Source organism: Melospiza georgiana, chromosome 2 (genome assembly GCF_028018845.1).
Source record: "Melospiza georgiana isolate bMelGeo1 chromosome 2, bMelGeo1.pri, whole genome shotgun sequence".
NCBI lineage: Eukaryota > Metazoa > Chordata > Aves > Passeriformes > Passerellidae > Melospiza > Melospiza georgiana.
Window position 1 is genome coordinate 104,269,002 of NC_080431.1, and position 19,811 is coordinate 104,288,812.

At 40.4% G+C, this 19,811-nt stretch overlaps 1 protein-coding gene across 5 annotated transcripts in view; it reads right to left on the reverse strand.

Annotated features, from left to right (window-relative positions):
- Nucleotides 1-10,187: 10,187 nt before the first annotated feature.
- SCML2 (Scm polycomb group protein like 2) overlaps nt 10,188-19,811 on the reverse strand; it is a 73,200-nt gene continuing 63,576 nt past the window's right edge. For 4 of the 5 annotated variants that reach the window (XM_058018365.1, XM_058018363.1, XM_058018367.1 and 1 more), the window contains 3 exons: nt 14,987-15,268; nt 14,126-14,289; nt 10,188-12,658 (listed from right to left, as the gene is read on the reverse strand). In XM_058018365.1, coding sequence (XP_057874348.1) covers nt 12,533-12,658; nt 14,126-14,289; nt 14,987-15,268 — 572 coding nt within the window. In that variant the 3' untranslated portion in view covers nt 10,188-12,532. The remainder of the gene's footprint in view (nt 12,659-14,125; nt 14,290-14,986; nt 15,269-19,811) is intronic. The other variant, XM_058018364.1, reaches the window with a different exon arrangement.

The window sequence follows — 19,811 nt, forward strand, 5'->3', positions numbered from 1 at the left end:
TTGGTTGCAGCATTCTTTTCTCATTTCCGAATCGCTTTCAGTCTATAAAGAAGGTCGTACAAAATGTCTGTAAGCTGTAAAGCGCCACAACTGACTTGCGATGAGCCTAAAATGTTAAAAAAAAATAGCAGGCTAAGAAAAATTATCTTGTCCTGCAGCAGTGTGGAAGAGCATGTCACAACAGCTGCTAACGATGCACCCAGTGAGCTGCCAGAGGAGTGAGAGAGTGCTACAGCCTGGTGCACACCTAAGACAGGTTCACTGTGAGACACCCATAGCAAACCATCTTAAATAATGTTTTCAGTAATTTAAAATAGAAAAGCCTAAAAGTCAAGGGAATTCGGTTGCCAGGGGGCAGGAGGGGAAAAAAGAATCACATAGTTTTTCCCAGCCTGACTACAGCTATATGGAAAAATTGTTTATTGTTAGTTTTCAATGTTTCTTTGATGGCTGAAATCAATGCACGTGAAAGAGCAGGACTGTGTAACCTTTATCTCTCAGCAGTGTACAAAGCCACCCACATCAATGCAGAAATGTGAATGTACAATTAAAATAAAGTTCTGCTAGGTTGCAGCTCTGCACTTGTCTGTGGAAATGGGCTGGAGGTGAATTATTGTCTGTCAGCTTCAGAGTTCACACAGCTCACTGGCAAAACCAGATCCTGATGGAAGGACAAATGTGAGAGCAGGAGGACAGTTTTTGGGGGGCACTGCGTTTTTTGTGGCTATACCTGTAGAAAACTTTTGTTACAATTTCAAATTACATCTTCCTGGCAGGGGACCAGGACTATCTAAGTAAAAAAAGCCATTGTAAAGCCATCAGCTGGATGGTGTCACACACTAACTGTGCCTGCCTTTGCCTAGCTGCCACCAGCCTATTTCTAAGACTCCTCTTGGACAGCTTTGGGAAGGTTTTTGCAGTTGTTCACACAATGAGAAGTTGCTCAAAGGAGCAGCTTCGGTGTCTCAAGTCTACCCACACCCATAGGCACCAGTGTCATGTCAAAATCTGCTCCAAGTTTTGATAGCAGCAGACACCAGTTCTGGAAAATGAATCTGCACTATAGGGTTAGGAAGGGCATTATGGTTCTTTCTTATGTTTCCTTGGCTGAAGGATCACTTGCTTAATACAGAAATGGAAGACTTTCACATAGGCATAGCATCAGTTCTGTCAAACTCTTGCTTTTTAAGTATTTTAAAGCCTTTTATTTTTCCCTGAGGTGGCAGAACTGGCAATGTTCAGAAGAGCGTAAAGTGTTGATGGCTTCATTAATGTTTAGTCATCTGACTGTATTTTTTTTAAATATCTTTTTTTTTTTTTCCTAATTGAAAATACTCAGCTACTTCGTTTTTCTCCTTCCAAGAAAGTGCTAATGAAATATGTCATCTGCTTATTGCAGTGCAGAGGCTGAGGATTTCAATGTCCCTTGGGATGGGCATCCCAGTTGTCACTGTCCGCTTCTATTTCAGCCTGCCCATTCTAGAGTGTCAAAAAACCTTCTGATAATGTGAATTTTCCCCAGGGCTATACCACAGTAAAATAAGGCGGTCACTGAATTGGCTGCTGTCATTTTTATTTTGCAGTTGACAGAAGCAAGTTCAAAAGAAATTTCATTAATTTTCTTACAAGAAGTGTTTCACACTGGTGGTGGCATCTGCTGCACCAACTCCCCATTCCTTGCTGTCCTTGTGTGAGTCACTCCCCACAGCATCCTCAGCAGGCAGAGAGGGTATCCACCCACTGCTGCCCTCCTGCTGGCCACAGGATAGCTGGGACAGGCAGAGCTCGGTGGTGGCGCTGGCTGCAGGTGCTCAGCTTTTCCCTCCTCTCCTTCAGAGGCATTTACTGGGAGCATCAACCTCCCAGCCCACTCTGCACACAGAGAGGTCTGGTTTAACTGAATTTGACCACAGGCTCCAGAAACCCTGACAACAAATTAGGCTAAATCAGCTTTATGACATTATAAACCCATACAAGCACTGTCGAAACACCCAATGCCTGGGGACAACAAATTGAGTTTAAAGCCAACTGGTGCTGGTTGTAACAGTAGACCAGACCAGCAGCCATGTGGCTGCATCTTGCTCCTTGGAGGAGTAACTGCAACCTTTTCCTTCTGAAGCGGGGCTGAGGAAAACCAGAGCAGGCTCCAATTATCCCAACATCCCTCTCTGCCACCCCAGAGCAGGCTCCCTGACTTTACAGGGCCAGGATGGGCAGGCTCCCTGGCACTGCTCCCTGGCATTGCTGGTTGCCACCAAGATCCCCAGAGCCTGTGACACAGGCTGGAGCCACTCCTCTAGAAATGGATAAGCAGAGCAGAAAGGGCTCACCCACTCCACTGCCTGGCTTTTCCATTGCTCAAACTGCAGGGGGAATATTCTCAATGGCATCTTCCCAGGAAAGCTTAGGAGAGCTGGCACCCCTTACCCTGCCGCCATTTCATGCAACCCCAGGCTTCAAGGCTGTGCCATGGGAAGAGGAGCCCCACACTGGCACCTCTCCTGCTGCTGAACTCTGTTGGGCAAATGATGCTCAGTAGGGACCACTTGCCTCCCACCACCCTCGGGTGGGAAGCTCAAGTCCTACATCCCATCAGCACGGGGGAGAAGTGGCCATAGAACAAAGTACTTAATTACACCAAGATTGAGCACTTTCACCTCCTCCTCCTCGCCTCTAGCAGCAATTACAGATTTTGTATATTGGGCCATTAATTTTCTACAGGGCTACATTTTAACTGCTGCTGAAACTTCTGTATGAGGAGAAAGACATAGAGCTGCACTCATGATATATGGAGCTTCCATTTCTGGTGGCTGTTAATGGAGACATTAATACCTCTAGTGAAGTTGAAGGGAAAGTCATTAAGCTGTAATGGTAAGAGGAAGACATTTTACAGTGATGAGTGTATGCAAGAGGTAAAAGAGGGAGAGAAGAGCCGTGCCCTCGGGGGCACCCCTTGTTGGCTCCAGTCTCCATGTGACTTGGGGTGTGGGGTGTTATTAGGGAGTGAGTGAGAGGGTAGAAGATTGCAGGGTCGTGTTACCTTTCCCTCTGCTCTTTTCCCCCTGTCAGGCAGGGGCTTTGCAGGAATCCAGAAACTGAATCCAAGGCTGGCAAAAGGGCTGCACATCTCAGATGAAGGCCATGGGACAGGGCAGCCTTGGGGGCAGGAGTGCTCAGATGAAGCAGCTTTCCTACACAGGGACAGCCTTTCCCCAGTGCTGCCTGAAACACAGCTTCAGGACCAGGGGTGCACACCTAAGGCTTCCACACATGGAGTTAGCTGTTAGCAAAATAAATTAATCCAAAAGAAGAATGAGCAGCTTCTCAGACAGGGAGCTTACCTGGACTGGGCAGTTTCTAGGCTGGGAGGACACCAAACAGTCAGGTAAGGCACAGACAACTGTAAGTGCAAGGAAAAGGTGGAAAGAGGGAGAGGAAAGCAGGCAATGGAAGCTGAGAGAAGACCCAAGCCTGTTAGTACTGCACCTTTATTGAAGTTAGCAAGCTGCCAGACAGAGAATGAAAGGAAACGATGGCCTTTGGCTGTGAGCTGCTGACAGAGAGAGAAAAGAGGGTGTCAGCTTCACAGACACAGCTCAGGCCACTGGGTGAGAGCAGGGAGAAAGGCAGGCACCGAGCCCAGAGAAGGCAATGTTGTCTTGGGCTGAAGGCAGCCAAAAAGTGATGGCTGGGGGAGACCATGTATCAAACCACACATGCTGAACACACAAGGCAGTGCAAGCTCCTGCTCCTCCTGCCCTGACAGCAGGGGACAAGGGGCAGCAAAACCATCCCAGCAGAAATGTGAAGGGAAGCAGAAGAGCAAAGGTAGCTGGTTTTGCCTTTCCCATGCCTGAGGGAACGTGTGTGACCTAAATTTTCCTACCACCCACATTCCTATCTGCTATAAAAGTGATATGCCACGATGTCTCACGATCACTGCTCACTTTTTAAACCACTTCTCCCCATTTTCTGCTCAGGCCTCCCAGAGCACTGGGATGATTTCATGACCTTCACATCTCTGCAGAGGTTTGACCCACAGGGGCTCAAGAATCAGCTTCACATGCACATGAAAGGTTTCAGGGGAAACTGAAAGGGAATGAATCAGAGAAGTCTGTGCCCCTTCACTTGCACAGAGGCAACTTGGGACTGTGATCCGACAACAGTAAGTGACTTGTTAACAGTTCTCATGAAGAATATTAGACAATGAAAACAGCATAAAACAACATTGCATAATATCCTGGTGCCAGATGTTTTAGTTTGTTTTTGTGCTCAAGTTTATAAAAACATGTTGAAGGGCTCAGTCAAGGACCTTGTTTTCCTCTGGGGTCTGTTCCTGCCTTCCCAAAGGCAGACAGCCTGACACAGTGACATTAATAATGTTAATTTGTGCAATTTGCTTTTTTCACTCACCTTTCACTTTTTTTCCCCCAATGCTTCCTCCTCCTCCTATTTAAAGTTGTATTTCTCTTAGACTATACTACATATCCCTAATGCTGAAGTTTTCAATTCACAGTACTCTGGGGCAGTCTGACACACACAAGCAAATCCCCTAATTTTAGTGTGGAAAGCCTATTTTCCACAGTTGTTAAAATCATGGTATTGCAATCCTGTTAGGAAAATCTGTTTTGTTGTTGAACCATCTGAAACATTTTTTCATGTTTGAGTAAAAATATTACTAATCACTAAAATATTTAGTACTGCTTTGTGCCCATATACCCCAAGCTCTCTTAGATTAATACCATAACATCTCAGTACTGAAATTATTAGGATTGCTCCAAGCTAAGATAGGAAAATTAAAAGAGCAAACAGCAGGGTACAATCTAATCAAGTATCTGGAAGGAAGGACTATTTCTACTTTGTTCCAAGTGGAACATCATTTCTTCACTGTTTGGAAGTGTGTTTCCAGTGAAACGCTGGTAACAGACATTGCATCCCTGCATCACCCTGTGTCCCCCCCTTGCTCCTGGGATTACTAATGTTCCTTAGGCCACAGCTGTTTCAAAACTGTCACATTTTTTGCATTGCTTCAATGTCATCCTTCCCACCACATCCTCATCAACGGAGTTCCCATCTTTCTTTGCTTAGGAACAAAGGCAATTATTTGTCCCAGACTGGCATCTCACAGACCAAGGACAGGCCACTGGACACAAAACAAGGAGGTGCTTCTTTGTGGAGCTTTTGTACCCAAAGAAAACCCCTAGAAGTGCCACCAATAAGCATGGGAAAGCTATTGATTTTTGAGGTTTCTGATACACAAGTAATTTCTTGCTTATGGAGGAAAAAAACCCCAAACCCAACCTTACCTGCATTCAAAGTTATAAAGGTAACAAGTAGATTGTTGATTTTTTTTTAAACAAATTGTTTCAAAATAAGTATTTTGAAAGTTGGTCCACAGAGCACAATCCAGTGAAAGAGAGCATGTACCTGCCCTTCAGAGACCCTCCACAGCTCAGCCATGATGGCACAAAGCACCACACTCAATCTCACAACCCTATGATGCATATGCCACACTCACCTAGAACCACCTGTATTTGTGTACATGGGGATCAGAGTGGGGTTTAAAGACCCACAGAATATTTAAGTGCTTGCTGTCTGCTTTTTGCCACAGCATTCTGTGCAACAACAAAGATCTAAGAAAGCACAAATATTCTCTGTGGATAGAATTTTGGCTAGATATTCTGAATGACTGGATTTTAAAGCCAGACCTCCTGTGTGGTAGAACATGGCACCTGGCCAACATTGCTTGGTTACTGTAATGTGCACCTGAACATTTGCTTCTCAATGCCAATGTCTTCCAATGAAGGACTTGAGTAAGAGGGTTGTTCCAGCTTACTAGCAATGAAGAGAACTTTAGGTGGGGAATTAGGTCATGTGCTAAAGCTGAAATGGGTATTGAGTCTCCCATGATAGAAACCAGCTAATAAAAGTAGTAGAGTCAAGAAGTTTCTTAAAGCAGATGTTGGTATTTGGTCAGATCACTCATACCCTCAACTCCCATGGACTACATTCAGAAAGAGTCTGGACAACTGTGATGTCAAGAAATGAAGTTACATTAAGTTAAACCCAAGCCTATGTTCCCAGGTTTTGGCCCCTCAACTGTTCTGGCTTTAAAAGAAGTCATACCAATAGTGAATTGTTAGCAGTATCTAAGAAACAATTTAAGGACAGAAAGTGCATGTCCCAAAAACTGGGTTGGGAATGACAAGGATTCATCCCTTGTTTTCAGCATGTCAAGATAAGACTTCACATCCCTGACATGGTTCAAAATGTTTATTCCTAACTTTCCCCTTAAAAATCCCACCATAACATGAACAGTCAAAGACACAAGTCATCTGGGAATCTGAAACAGTTATCTTGATATATCCACCTGGTTTTCTCCTTCCTAATTTTCCATTACTTCATTCTTCATGTATTTTCCTTCCTATGTTTATTGCAAGCAAACCCTATCACTCATCCCAGCCTTGCATTTCTGTTTTCTTTCAAAACATTTCAACTTTCCCCAACCTGTTCATTTCCTGTAGCCAAACACCACCCAGGCAATTACAATTAATATATTACAGTGAATGCAAAGATGTATGAAAGTAATATGCTCCCTTTTGCTGAGCTGCCCTCTTGAAAACAAATGAACAGCTGATAGCAGTCAGGTAAAAAAAAACCAAACTAAAAAACCACAAGACAAACAATAAAAACCCCACCAAAAACAAAAAAAAAAAAAAATCCACACCAAACTAAAACCAACCAACCAACCAACAAACCCGCCCATTGTCCCATTACCCACTGAACCTAATAAATAATTATGTTCCAATATAACAATTATTGGCAGTTATGTTCCACCTCACCCCTAAAGTACAAGCATAAACCAAGGTTAGACTAAATCTGAGCATTTATTTATTAATTTCTCCCTCCCCACAATTTTGCTAATATAAGCACAGGGACTTAAAAAAGAAAAGCACTTTGTAGATCACACCTTAAGTAACACTGTGCAGGTGGGAGGCATCTGTTCATAACAGAGTAAGTACCATGCACATCCCCAGGCAAGGGCTGATACCAGTAGCAATCACTGGTACATCAGAGATAAAGCAAGCAAAAGCTGCAGGCTCCTTCCCTTACTTTTCATAACATGCAGGGTTAAAAAGCACACGGGAAGATCCTTCCCTCAAAAGGGTCTTCAATAAGAGGAAACATGTTCTGCAGCACTAGTTTGGAGATATGGAAGTTGTGGAAGAGTTCAGACCTGTTTGAAAACCTCACTCTTGGAAATCTAGACGGCATTAGCCCAATTGCTTGGGGAAACAGAGTGCCTCCATAACTCCTAAAAAGAATTAAATATAAGAAAGGGAAAAAATCAGCAAAATCATGACCTCTTGCATTTGAACACCAGACTTTCTAAGGTGTACCACCTTTCATTACGTTTTTTTCCCCAGACTTTCTAAGGTGTACCACCATTCATTACGTTTTTTTCCCACTGCCTTTCCAATTGCCTCAGCATCCACCTGGAAGGGTAGATGAGTCTGTCTGTCCAGATCTGGACCTCAGAGCTGGGACAGCCAACACAGAGTAATGGCAATTGTCATGGTACTTTTGTGGCATATTCATTTTCTTCCAGCTGTCACAACTAGAAAGGAACCATTGGCAGAGAGGGTTTCTGCCAGCTTCAAGCTGTACATCTGTTCACGCTTGTCTGTTCAGACAACATGGGATGCAATCTCCCCTTCCCCTTGTGCTGGCATCTGTTTGCTTGTGCTGTTTGTCCTCAAAGGCCTTGGATTTCGGAAGCTGGAAACTGAATCTCTGTGGATGAAAATGCCTTTGTGTATTTTAAAAAGAAAAGAAGTAGAGATGTGCAGCCTTCGCTACCAGCACTAAACAATTCCCCTGCAGTTAATGAAAGCTGAAATAAAACTAGCAGTGGTCCATAAAGCTATGAGGAGAAACAGCTTGTGCAGGACGACTCAGCATGTACAGCAGGACTGGGAGATTCTGGAGCTGATAGAAGCTAATTCTGATTAAAATGGGACAAATTACGGCTTATCAAAATTATCTGCTACGACAGGGATGGATGATTATGTAAGTGAGGAATTTAAAAGCCCACTGGATCACTGTAATGGCATATTTTAAGTACTCACAGGACTCCTGTCATCTACCACAGCCACAATAATGAGGATTTATTTAGAACAAACCATCAGAGAACAAAGCAGCAAAATACTTCACCATTAAATAACCCCCCAACCCTATCTCTGCAGTTTTCACACTAAAAATATATATAAAATGTTATGTATACAGTTGCAGACTCACAACACTGAGTTTACAACAGACTCTTCAGATTTTAACAAGTCTCAAAATGGCTCTGCATGACCTTTGAAACAACAGGAACCCTGACAGTTGGGGAACACAATCCCAGGATTATGGGCTAGTTAGGAAGCTTTACAGAGTGAAAGATTATAATCAAGTCTTGAAAAAAAAGCAGCAATCATTTCACCACTAAAATGGACATGAAATCAGCTTCTGCCTCCCTGCATCACTCTTAGGCAGTTCCAAATGAGCACTTTTTACTCACTCCCACGGTTTTACATGCAATAACGATAGAGAGGAGGAATAGATGACCTTTGAAATTGATCTTAAGGAGGTCTCTCTTTTTTTCTTTTTTCCTCTTTAAGCCAAGCCAGTGTAACTCTACACAGTCTCAACTTGGCAGAAAGAGCAACAAAAAGATGAGGACACTCATTACTTAGAAGGGGTTCATACCTCTTCATTCATTTTACTCTATTATGTAACTAGCTGGCCAATCAAAGAAAAAAAAAATACTGTTATAATTCCCTTTTAAAATGTGTTTCTCTCCATGATCCTGCATTAAAATAGACAACATGCTATAACTAACAAAAGAAGACTGTGGAAAACTTGGACTCGCTGCTGAATGAGGAGGGGGACCTCATGACATAGAACATGGCTGAATTACTGAATACCAGCTTTGCCTCAGTGTACCCACATTTCAATTCTCTGAATTTCAGCTTAAATTAAAGGACAGAAGCACAAAGAAACTTTTATCTGATCAGGTTAAAAGTTCAAGATTTAAGTCATCCCCACCCAGGGCTCATTTTTCCTCTACAAAAATATTGGAGATACTCAAATTTCAAATTTTTGTATCATGTTCAGGGCTTACATAATCACATCCACAGACTCACATAAAACTGTCAGAGCTACAGAGATGGTTAACACCACTTTTTGCAAATCATATCCCTGACTGCAGAGGAAGAGCTTCTACCAATATAATGAGTAATGAGATGAACATCTTTGTGCCTGTGTCTACCACCTGAAATAAAAAATGGTGTGTCTTTATCCAAAACAACAAAAAAGGGGAAGATGCTCCATCCTTCAAGCCAACATTGGTAACACGATATTGCTGTCTTTCACTGTCATTCCTACATATGTGTGAAAAAGTCCTACAATATGTATACTGCCACACCCTCCAGCCTTCTTCAATTCCATTGTTCCATACGTGTTCTGCAAAAATAATTTTTAGAGCTGCTAGTCCTCCCAGGCAGCAGTATTTTAATTTCCAATAGTCCCACAATGCACTGAGTTATGGCACTGTCTTCCAAGATGACCAAAAGTTACAGAAGCAGATAAACAGATGAATTCATGTTGATAGAAAAGCAATTGGAGAAACAAAGAGACTAAATCACATTGTCTTGTATATCAAATAAACACCAAAAAGATACTAAGTATGCTCTGAGAGAGATCAGATGCAAAATGCCTCTGGACTACTGGTACTGCCAACTTGCAATTTTCATCAACTGCCAGTGACAGTTGTGAGGTTACCATTAACCCAATCCAAGTTCCTTCTCAGGCACTGGCTGATTGCTGATAACAGTCACTGGAACAAGAGACTTCTGTATCACAGAAATAAGAAAGCTTAAAGTCTACAAAATTCAAACTTACTGCCATTAACTGCTTTGACTTAAAATACTTCATATCTTTATCTGAACACAGCACAAACATTTTTTTATCAGCCTCTTTCCCTCAGTGGTTTATATGAGAATTCTATAAGCTTTAAGTTGGATAATGATATATACAAAACAAAATAGTTGAATAACTAAATAAGTTCTTACTTTGAAAGCACAGAACAAACCCAAATTCAAACATTAATTGCTTCAGATGAACAAGGTTGGAATGATCTTACCCTTTTCATTAAAACCTCCTCATATCAGATGTTTCCATGAACTGTCAAGAACAGCCAAATGCCAGATCAGACAGCCACCCTTGCCTATGCAGAGAGCACTCACCCATCCACACAGCATCAAACAGAACAGACAGTTACAACAAGGAACAAACTATTTTATTTTTCTTGCTAGATAAGAACATCCCACTGAAAATAAAGAATAAAAAATATATTCTGTTGTAAGACTCTGAATGCTCGAAACTCACGCAACAGCACACGGAGAAATTCTGGTACAGCAACATCACAGTTATCTTTGTGCACATGGGTACACAGAAAGCCTTGAACAAGTATTTATACCCACAATAGTGCCATGTACAAAAGACCAAACAGAAAATTCAAACATCTTTGTTTTTCTTATGCCAAGAGCAATGTAAAAAATGAATATTGTTTTCAGTCAATTACGTCCACTTAAATTGAATGGGATCTTTTTATGCTGAAGAACCCAAATTCAGCATAATAAGGCATAGAAGAAGTAGTATATAATTATATATATGTATAAACAATATACTGAACACATGGGGAATGATGTTTTCATTAATGTATAATTCTTGGTGTAACCATATGAAAGTGAAGCCAGAATCTTTCTAACACCAGAGAAAATACTCTGTTTCTTCAATCAACGCTCTGACTTTTTTTTAGTATAAAGAGCATGCCTGTATTGTATCATCTAAGCATACATGCACCACAAAAGATATGCAAAACAAATCGATACAGATAAACTTTAGTGTCAAACGTCTAATGATGTAATAACAAAAACAATTCTCAGGGCCCAAATGACTTTCTGAATTGAAATTGTATTGCAGTCACTTAAAATAACAAAATACTTGGAATTGTGAGTCACAAAATTCACTGTTTTCTAGCAGTACCTTGCTGAAATCTGATGAGTATCAGTCTACGGGTAAAGAAAGTCATTTTCAAAAAAGGAATTTGTAAAAAATACATTTATACTGTATGCTTTCATATAAAAAGGCATTAAGAAATATAATAAATCCTACCATTTTAGGACTACACCTTCCCTAACAAACAGTTTTATCACTTGACTATTACATACAGTACATTCAATTTCCTAAACAGAAAGTATATTTTCTTGTCCCTGATGTATTTTACAACTGGCAGTGACAACAAACTGTTTTATTATCACCACTCATTCTTGCAGCTTATACAAACAGCACCAATTTTACCCAAAAAAGGTTTATCAGTTACATAGTAGCACTTCCTCACAGGAAATATAAACCCAAAACATTGGAACCAAATGTGTCTTTCCAAATATATATCAGAAGATATGGCTCAGAGTTAAGGGATGAATAACCAGGAGTATTGCATAGTACAGGGAACTTGCCTGTATGAATAAAAACACCTTTTGATTGTTTGTCACCTTCTGACTCCAAGAACAAATTAAACAGGTGCTAATGAAAGTAATACACAACTAAATTTACTGGTAAAAAAACCCCAAGGAATTGTACAGTTCTCTCTGGCACAGTGCAAAGTACACATTAAAAAACTGAAAATATATGTACAGTGTGTATGTATATTTTTATATAGTACTTATTTCCCTGACACATACACATGTACATATAAAAAGCATGAACACATCCATGCCAAACTTAGCAAAAAGATGGAATGTTTAATATGTGGATGCATTGTTCCAGTGAAATCAGTCTGTCTCAGAAATGGCTGTTTATACAGCCAATATGACCTTCCATGAAACAGAAATATTTACTGCCTGCCTAAACTGACAATATATGATACATTTGTCCTCATTACTTCCCAAAGGACTGATAATCACACTTTATAAAAGCTTATACTTGTATTAAGCCCTCTCTTCCATTACCCTTCCTCTCTTCTGAAAGACCAGAATATTCACTACAGAGATTAAATCTTCTATTTTAAGATTTTCTTGCAATATAAAAGTTTACAGCCACCCCTGTAAAAAATATTAACACCTGATGCTGGTTTAATTTATTATTTCCCTTTGGGATTCAGCTGTTTTGGTTCTGGATATGAACACATTGGCTGAAGCCTGTAACTCAGAACACACTTTTCAGGATTCGGAGAGCATTGTTACCAGACCTGCCCACACCCAGTATGATCAACTGTCCTTCCCTGCCAACTTTCTGTGAAAGAGTTTGCAAAAATACTAGAATGTAATACAAATCCCTCCCCCCACTTCATCCTGAATATCTCTTTTACAATTCGAGGCCACTTTCAAAAAATAAAGGTTTGTATCAGCAAAAGCGTTTCAAATGAAGGCGATGGCTGTGAACCTGAGAGCTTGGTGTGACCCCAACTCACGTTTGTGGTACCCCCTGGCTAGAACTTCCCTTGTTTAAGTCGTTCAATGTGGTAGCACAACTTCAGGGCAGGCCCCAGCTTCAGTCCCATGTATTTCATTATCATATCACTCCTCAGTAAGAGTAGTGCTTTCCCATCAATTTCCTGCAGAAGGAAGAGAATAAACACAACAGACAACTACTTCAACAAGCTGCACAGTAACACAGGAAAGTACATTATAGTTGTTTATACTGTAGTACAAATACATCTACTGTATATAAAAGAGCAAGTTTGAATTTACAGATGACCACTGAAATTTAATTAGTTTTAGTATTTTTTAATGTGTGATTAAGTATTTGAGATGTTAAAGAAAGAAAATAATAGTAAATAAAAGAAACTGACCAAACAGCCCTCAGAATTAGGGTTTCCAACCAGGAAAAGAAGTGAATGGGTCAAGGGAAAAAATAAAAAGAAGCTGCAAAGGAAGGTCTGTGCAGTTAGAGATTAAATGATCCAAACCCCGAGGCCTTGCACTGAACCTTGAAAACAGCTGTGGGAGGATTCTGGCATGTGTGTGCAAATGGTCACATGGAGGAAAGGGCCAGAGACCATCTAAATATGGGAAATTAGACAGATCTATTTCCATGTTGAACCAAAGAGATTGTCAGGATCAAGACCAAGGACAACCTAGTCAGACTTCAACTGTCTGACTGAGAAGTTGCTGAAATATGACAGTCCTAAGCTCTTAGTATCATTACATACCACAGACAGGCAATTAGTTCCATAAAGCACCATAAAGAGAAACATTCTGTCTTACTTTTTTAAACATAAACCTGATAAAACAAGTGACATTTACCATTGTTATACAACTAAGAATAAAATATAAGACAGGAATCTACATCAGAAGTTATTTTGATTTTTCATTTCAATCCAGCTTACTCAGAGATTAAACTGTTAGGAGGAGCTGGAGCAGATCATAGATGAAATACTACTAAAGACAAAGCCAATCTCTTTTTGGAGGGCCATATATGCAATAAAATTAGAAAGCAGCTCTTAACTGAGCAGCCTACCACAGAAAGGCACAGCAAGAAGAAATAGGGGAGATCAAACCTACCACAAACTGATAACAGTTTCTGTCTCTAAAGATAACATCTAGTCAGACCTATGAAACCCTCCATATTGTTTTCTCAAACAGATTAATTAAGTATTTCAGTTCTCTGAATGTTAGCATCAATGATTAAGTGCCTAGCTAACAATGGGTAACATCACCTCTGCTCTAGAAGATTAAGTCTCCAAAACAGGGGGACTGAATGCCCTGCACTGTACATGAGAATGCCATCGTCTCTAGAGGCACCATGTACGTTGGCCAGTAGAACTTGGGCACTTCCAGGTTGGCATTATTCCACATACACTGGAAAGAGGTGGCTATTTATGTTAGTCTAGCAAGACTGAAAGACAGAAAAAATATACTGCAGGAGGGGTTTCGTTTCAGGTAGAAAAGTAATTTTCCACCTCTCTCTAATATATCGGGAGAGTCTACTCCACCTGCAAACAGACTGATAGACATGAAAGTTTTGTTTTAAGAGGTTAACATGATACAATCTACTAGAAGAGAATGGACAAGCATCATACATGTCTCCTGAAGAGTTCTGCATGTGGAGCCAGTGCCCGTGGATCGGCTTCTTTCACAAAGCGCACTACTTCCTCTATTGACCAAGTGGAAGGATCCTTATTCAATATTCTTGAAGGTTCCCTTTTTAGTGACTTTAAATCCGGTCCAGTTGTGGAACTTGCAGCTTTTAATACAAAAATATTGTGAAAGGGAGAAGTATCACTAGTTTGTACAGGGATAACACATTTCATTTCACATAAGACACTTTAATATTACCTTATGGCATTTATTAACCACTGTTTGCAATATATTAAAATGAAAAGATGCTTTATTTCCCTTCTAATAATATTGAACTGTTCCTTTTGTCTTTAAATGACTCCTATAACTGCAAATATTTGCAGCAGCACAAATGAGCACTGCGACATACCTAGAGGGCTTAGTTTTACTTGTACTTGGCTCCTGGGTCCCAAGATACTATTAACTGGGAATGAGGCAAAGGCAAGTGAAGCTGTGCAGACAGAGGGAGAGACAGTAGGAAACTCTATCCCTGTATTTCAGCAACATGGCAATATTTGATAAGATGCTTAGGAAGTGAGTTGCATGTAGCTATCCCTATCTGCTCTGGCTTGCTGCAGGGTCCATCACAGCAACAAGAAGAAGCTGCAGCAGCAAAGACCTTGCCTGGCTTGCAGCACTACACTATTAATACTAAAAGGCTTAAGTTCTGTATTTGCAGTTACGTTAGCAAGCCTGACAAGCTTGGCAACAGCACATTTCACTCCATATGCAAGCTCTCCAATGGCAAAGACCTTCTTTATTCATAACTTTGCCTGTTAATTGAAGCAGTGACATACTCTGGAAGGTTTTGTGTAACAGCATACCTTCAATCCGCCTGTGTATCCGATTCCTGCTGACTTCATAGTAACCACTGCTCCCCGCCGAGCTCAGGGACAGCCTGCGCAGGACCGGGGCTGAATTTGAGGTAGCAGTTGCTGGCTGATGGGAGTTTCTGTAAAATGCAGCATTTCCTGAAGGCCGGTACTCCGTGGAATTCCGACAGGCTGGGTTTGATGCATTTACAGAATTAAGTGCAGAATCCATAGAATCCTCAGAAAATCGGTGCTCTTTGGAAGTGCTGTTTTCCTCTATAGGCAATGTTTCTGCTACACAAAAAGCAAGCACCAACATGTTCAAAGTGATGGACATTACACCTTTGTTACTTAAGGCCTAGCTATGTTCTTTTGAAGCTACTGACCAATTGTAATCCTGTTCACAAATCTCTTGTGAGACAATCACTGAGACTGAATGTTTGCCCCTTTTCCTCAACTAATCATTGGGCTCTTATTGTATTTTCAAACATTATTTTTGTAGCAAAAGATTTAATATGTCAGGTTTGAGACATTCTTCCATTAATCATTTCAGTTGTACTTACTGTTTACTGAAAGCTATGAGCAGGGAAATGACAGACGAATTTTTTTTTAAATAAAATTGTCTGCTGTAAATATTGATACATCAAATAATTTTAGTCAAGCCAACCATTAATATTATGTAGCATTTATTTTGCAAGACATTATTAATGCAAAAAACTCCCTCATGTTAACTAACAATTGTTTAGTAAGTTCTAAACAGCAGAGGGAGTTACCAACTTCATAAAGAAAAAAAATGGACAATTAATATCTATGCATCCCACAGGTTCAGACAGAGGTGCCATTATTAAAAAGGGCAGAGGTTACAGACAAAGCTACAGAAGGCTGTGAGTGCTTGGTATGGCACACTAATGTAACACGTTTTGACCATCCTGCTTTATCTACACACAGTTCTTTGCATAGGGCAGGGTTTCAAGGTCTCTAACTGCAGACTCTGGAAAGCTAAAGATTCAGGTAAATTACTGAACCCAGAACCCACAGAGCAAGTAAAATAAAAATAGTGAAGTCTCGGGGGGGGAGTGTAAAAATATTCTAGTTCTTATGTCTTTTCAGTGAATAAAAGAAAAACAACATCCACTCAGAAGACTTGTGAACTTTTTAAAGTCTGTCAATACTGATTCTCAGCCACTTGAATGGAGTTCAGCATGTCCCTTTCCCTGGGCCATGAGACAGGAGCTAGGTTTGCTTGATTACTGAAAATTCCACTCCCATTCAGCCCAATTCAGGTCTGTTTGAGAGAAGCATGCTGTGTGATGAAAAAACCCCCAAATCAACAGGAACACCACTCCATTCTCCAGCAATCATAGATATTCCCCTCTGTTTGCATCAGACCAGTATCTAGCACAAGAAAGAAATTGGAAGCATGATGTACAAATCTATATGAAACAAATGCTGCTTTGGCAGGAGAGTTAAGAGCTGGAAAAATATAGCTAACAGGTTCACAGAAGTGTAAGCCCCATACAACCATCTTGAAAATAACTCTACTGAAGTGATAAAACATATGCTAGTGAGGCAGCATATTCTTTGGAATAAGAACTGGTATGTTCTGCAAAAGAAGTTCCTGAAATAAGCCTTTTTACTACTCTTCTTATATGAAAACTTTCAAGAATTTATTGGGCAAATATTAAAACCAAAGGAAGAGTATTTTCCTAAAGAACCCAGTGACCTTCTCAAGCGTGCTTTCAACTTGCTTGAGGTTCTCTTCTGAACTTCTTGCTTGAGGTTCTTCTCTCAGGTTCTCTTTCTGAATCCTGTTTCAAGTGTAGTACAGTGAAGAACTATTATGCATATTTTGACTTTCATACACCATAACCCTGGAAGGGAGTTAAAGGCTCTCAGAGGGCCAGCTCCCTCCTTAGTGAATTCAGTAAGGCAAGACCACAGAATCACAGAATGGAACCACAGAATCCTTTTGGCTGGAAAAAGCCACGATGACCATTGTTAACCCAGTACCACTGTGTTCACCACTAAGCCACTTGTCTTTTACCCAGGGATGTGACTCAACCCTGGGCAGCCTGTTCCAATGCTTGACAAGACTTTAGTGAAGAAACTTTTCCTAACACCCAATCTGAACTTCTTCGTGTGCCACTTGAGGCCATTTCCTCTTGTCCTATCGCTTGGGAGAAGTGTTAGCTGGGAGAAAATTTGAATTCCCGCCTCCCGATAACCTCCTTTCACACAACTGTAGAGCACAGTAAGGTGAGAGAATGGAGGCGAGCACTTCCACAAGCTCCCTCAGTACTCCTGGGCAGATTCTATATGGTCCTAGAGACTTGTGCACATTGTGCACAAGTGGTGACCATTTTCCCTTGAATTGTGGGGGCTTCAGTCTGCTTCCCATCCCTACCTTCCAGCTCAGGATGCATGGAGAACAACAGATCTTAGTACTGAAGCCAGAGAAAAACGAGGCATAAAGTACTTCAAACAGCCTTCCTAAAATTTCATCACTTTTTTCCCCACCCCCCACATTCAATAAAGGCTTGAGATTCTCCTTAGCCCTCCCCGACTGCTGAGAAAAATGAGACAAAAATTTTCTTGTCTTTTATGGCAGTAGCCAGATTAAATTCTATTTGGGCTTTAACCTTTCTAATTTTTGCCCCAAATAACCTAACATCATCTTTGTAGTACTTTTGATTTTCATGCTGCTTCTTCCAAAGTCCTTTTTTGACCTGAGTTCCAGCCAAACTTTTCTGTTCAGCCAGGACAGTCTTCTTCTGTCAAGCTTGTCCTTCAGCATGTGAAGACAGCCTGCTCCTGCATCTTTATGTCCAGCCTTTCTGGACTCCTTATCTGCAAGGTGATGTAACATCTTCTAGTAAATTTGACAGTTATGGAATAAAGAAGCTTTAATGGATACAAGTCCTTCTCTTTCATACAAGTAACTTTCAAAATAACTGCTGCAAAACTTTCTAGTTTGTCAGATCCGAGTCACAAAAGCAAAGAAGAAGCTACTGAGGTATTTAAAGAAAACAAATAAGAAAACAAAAGCCTTTATATTTCTCAGAAGTACTTACAGTAACTTACCAAGATTAAAAACAAAAGGTATCATTCCATAGAATTTCAGAGAGACTTTAAGAGATGAAGTCAATGATGAACACTATAAAATTAAAAAGTTGCCAACCAAGGGAAAATTAGAGCTGTAGAGAATGAAACCACATCTCAGTTCATGGCCAAAAGGCAGAGGTGATACCTTAAATTGTTACAGAAAGCTGTATGAAGGAGCATAAGGTTTAACTGACTGAATCTGTGCATTCAGATTTCAGAAATCTTGAAAGGTAAGATGGAACAATGGAAGCAACATTCCCCAGCAGAGAGTTTCAACTGGAGTATTAAAGCATGTACCAGGCAATTCCATGTAACGTAATAAAAAAAAACATTTTTTAAGTTTTTATGGTAAACCAGCAGGAATCCAAATATAGGTTGTTTTTTTGGGTTTTTTAATAATTGGTTTAGATTATCTTTGTCAAGACTTCTGTAGAAAAAATATTTAAAAATGACTGTATTGCAAAAGAACTTAATTGTATTCATTCCAGTTATGTCCCAGATTTCTCTCTGATGTCATATATCCTGAAGGAAATACCAGGTTTGGGAAAGATCAATTCTGCTTTTTTCCTCCAAGATATCAGCATTTGAATTTACCTTACTGTGAATTCTAAACTCATATATACAAGGTGGAAAAGGTAGCATATTTCCCCCATTTTTTAGGTAAAGCTTTCTGTTCAGTAGCTGTAGTATCCAATCCACTTTCCAATCCATCCAGCTTCTCTACAAACAAAGTGCAGCCAAACTGGCATCTAGGAAACGGAGCACTGCAATCCATGGAGTGACTCAGTTCGTCTGCCTCGGCATTTTTAGCAGCTGTGAATAGCAGGGGTATGGAAGGAGATGGGAGGTTCCACTGCAGCATGCCTGACCTCTGGGCAGATTAATGAAAGGCCAGTAAGAGGCCTTCAGTTTCAAATATGGGAAGACAGCAGACTGTTTAGGCACTGAAGCCTTAGCAGGAACTGGATGTTTTGTTTTCTTGAGGCTCTTCTGGGAATTAGAAGCCAGTTGTTCTGTCTCACACATAACAAAATGATGTAATTGGACACAGTAGTAGGAACACTCTGTTTTCAGGGGAAGGGAGTCTGAGTTATTCCCCACTCCCTCCTTCTTTATCTTTCCTAACTTTAAAAAGAAACTGTTAGTGAGCAAGAAAGGCAGCAAAACCTGCAAAGCACATCCCTGAGCAGATCAGAAGGAAAACGAGCTGTTTGAAAGACTTTCCCACAATTACTCCATTTTGCTTTCAAATGATATTTCAAAACAACTATTTTAAGACAACTGTGTCTCAATGGAACCAAACTTTTTGGGGGCAGATCTTTCTTGTTAACCAACCCATGACTGACCGCTACAAAATTGCCTCCAGATTTTCAGCAGAGGACATTGTCCTAATGGGAAACACACAATGCTAGAGAACACTTTGCCTGTTAAAATACACAGAGTACAAATTCAAACCTCTGAAACTATGGAAAAACACTTGCTTTAATTACTTTTTATTCAAGTAACTGCATTTTAAAATGAACTAGTGATCTTAAAAAATATTTTAAAGGGTACCCTGACTCCATCTGTAGAAGATCTACTAGCAAACAAGGAATAAAAAGCAGAATGTGTACTCACATTTACTTGAGTAAGATTTCTTACAAGATACTGCAGATCTACTTAAACATTTGTTTTGCTCCAAATGAAACAACTTCATTTGAGCATTATTTAGTGCTCCACACTTATGTTAATACCA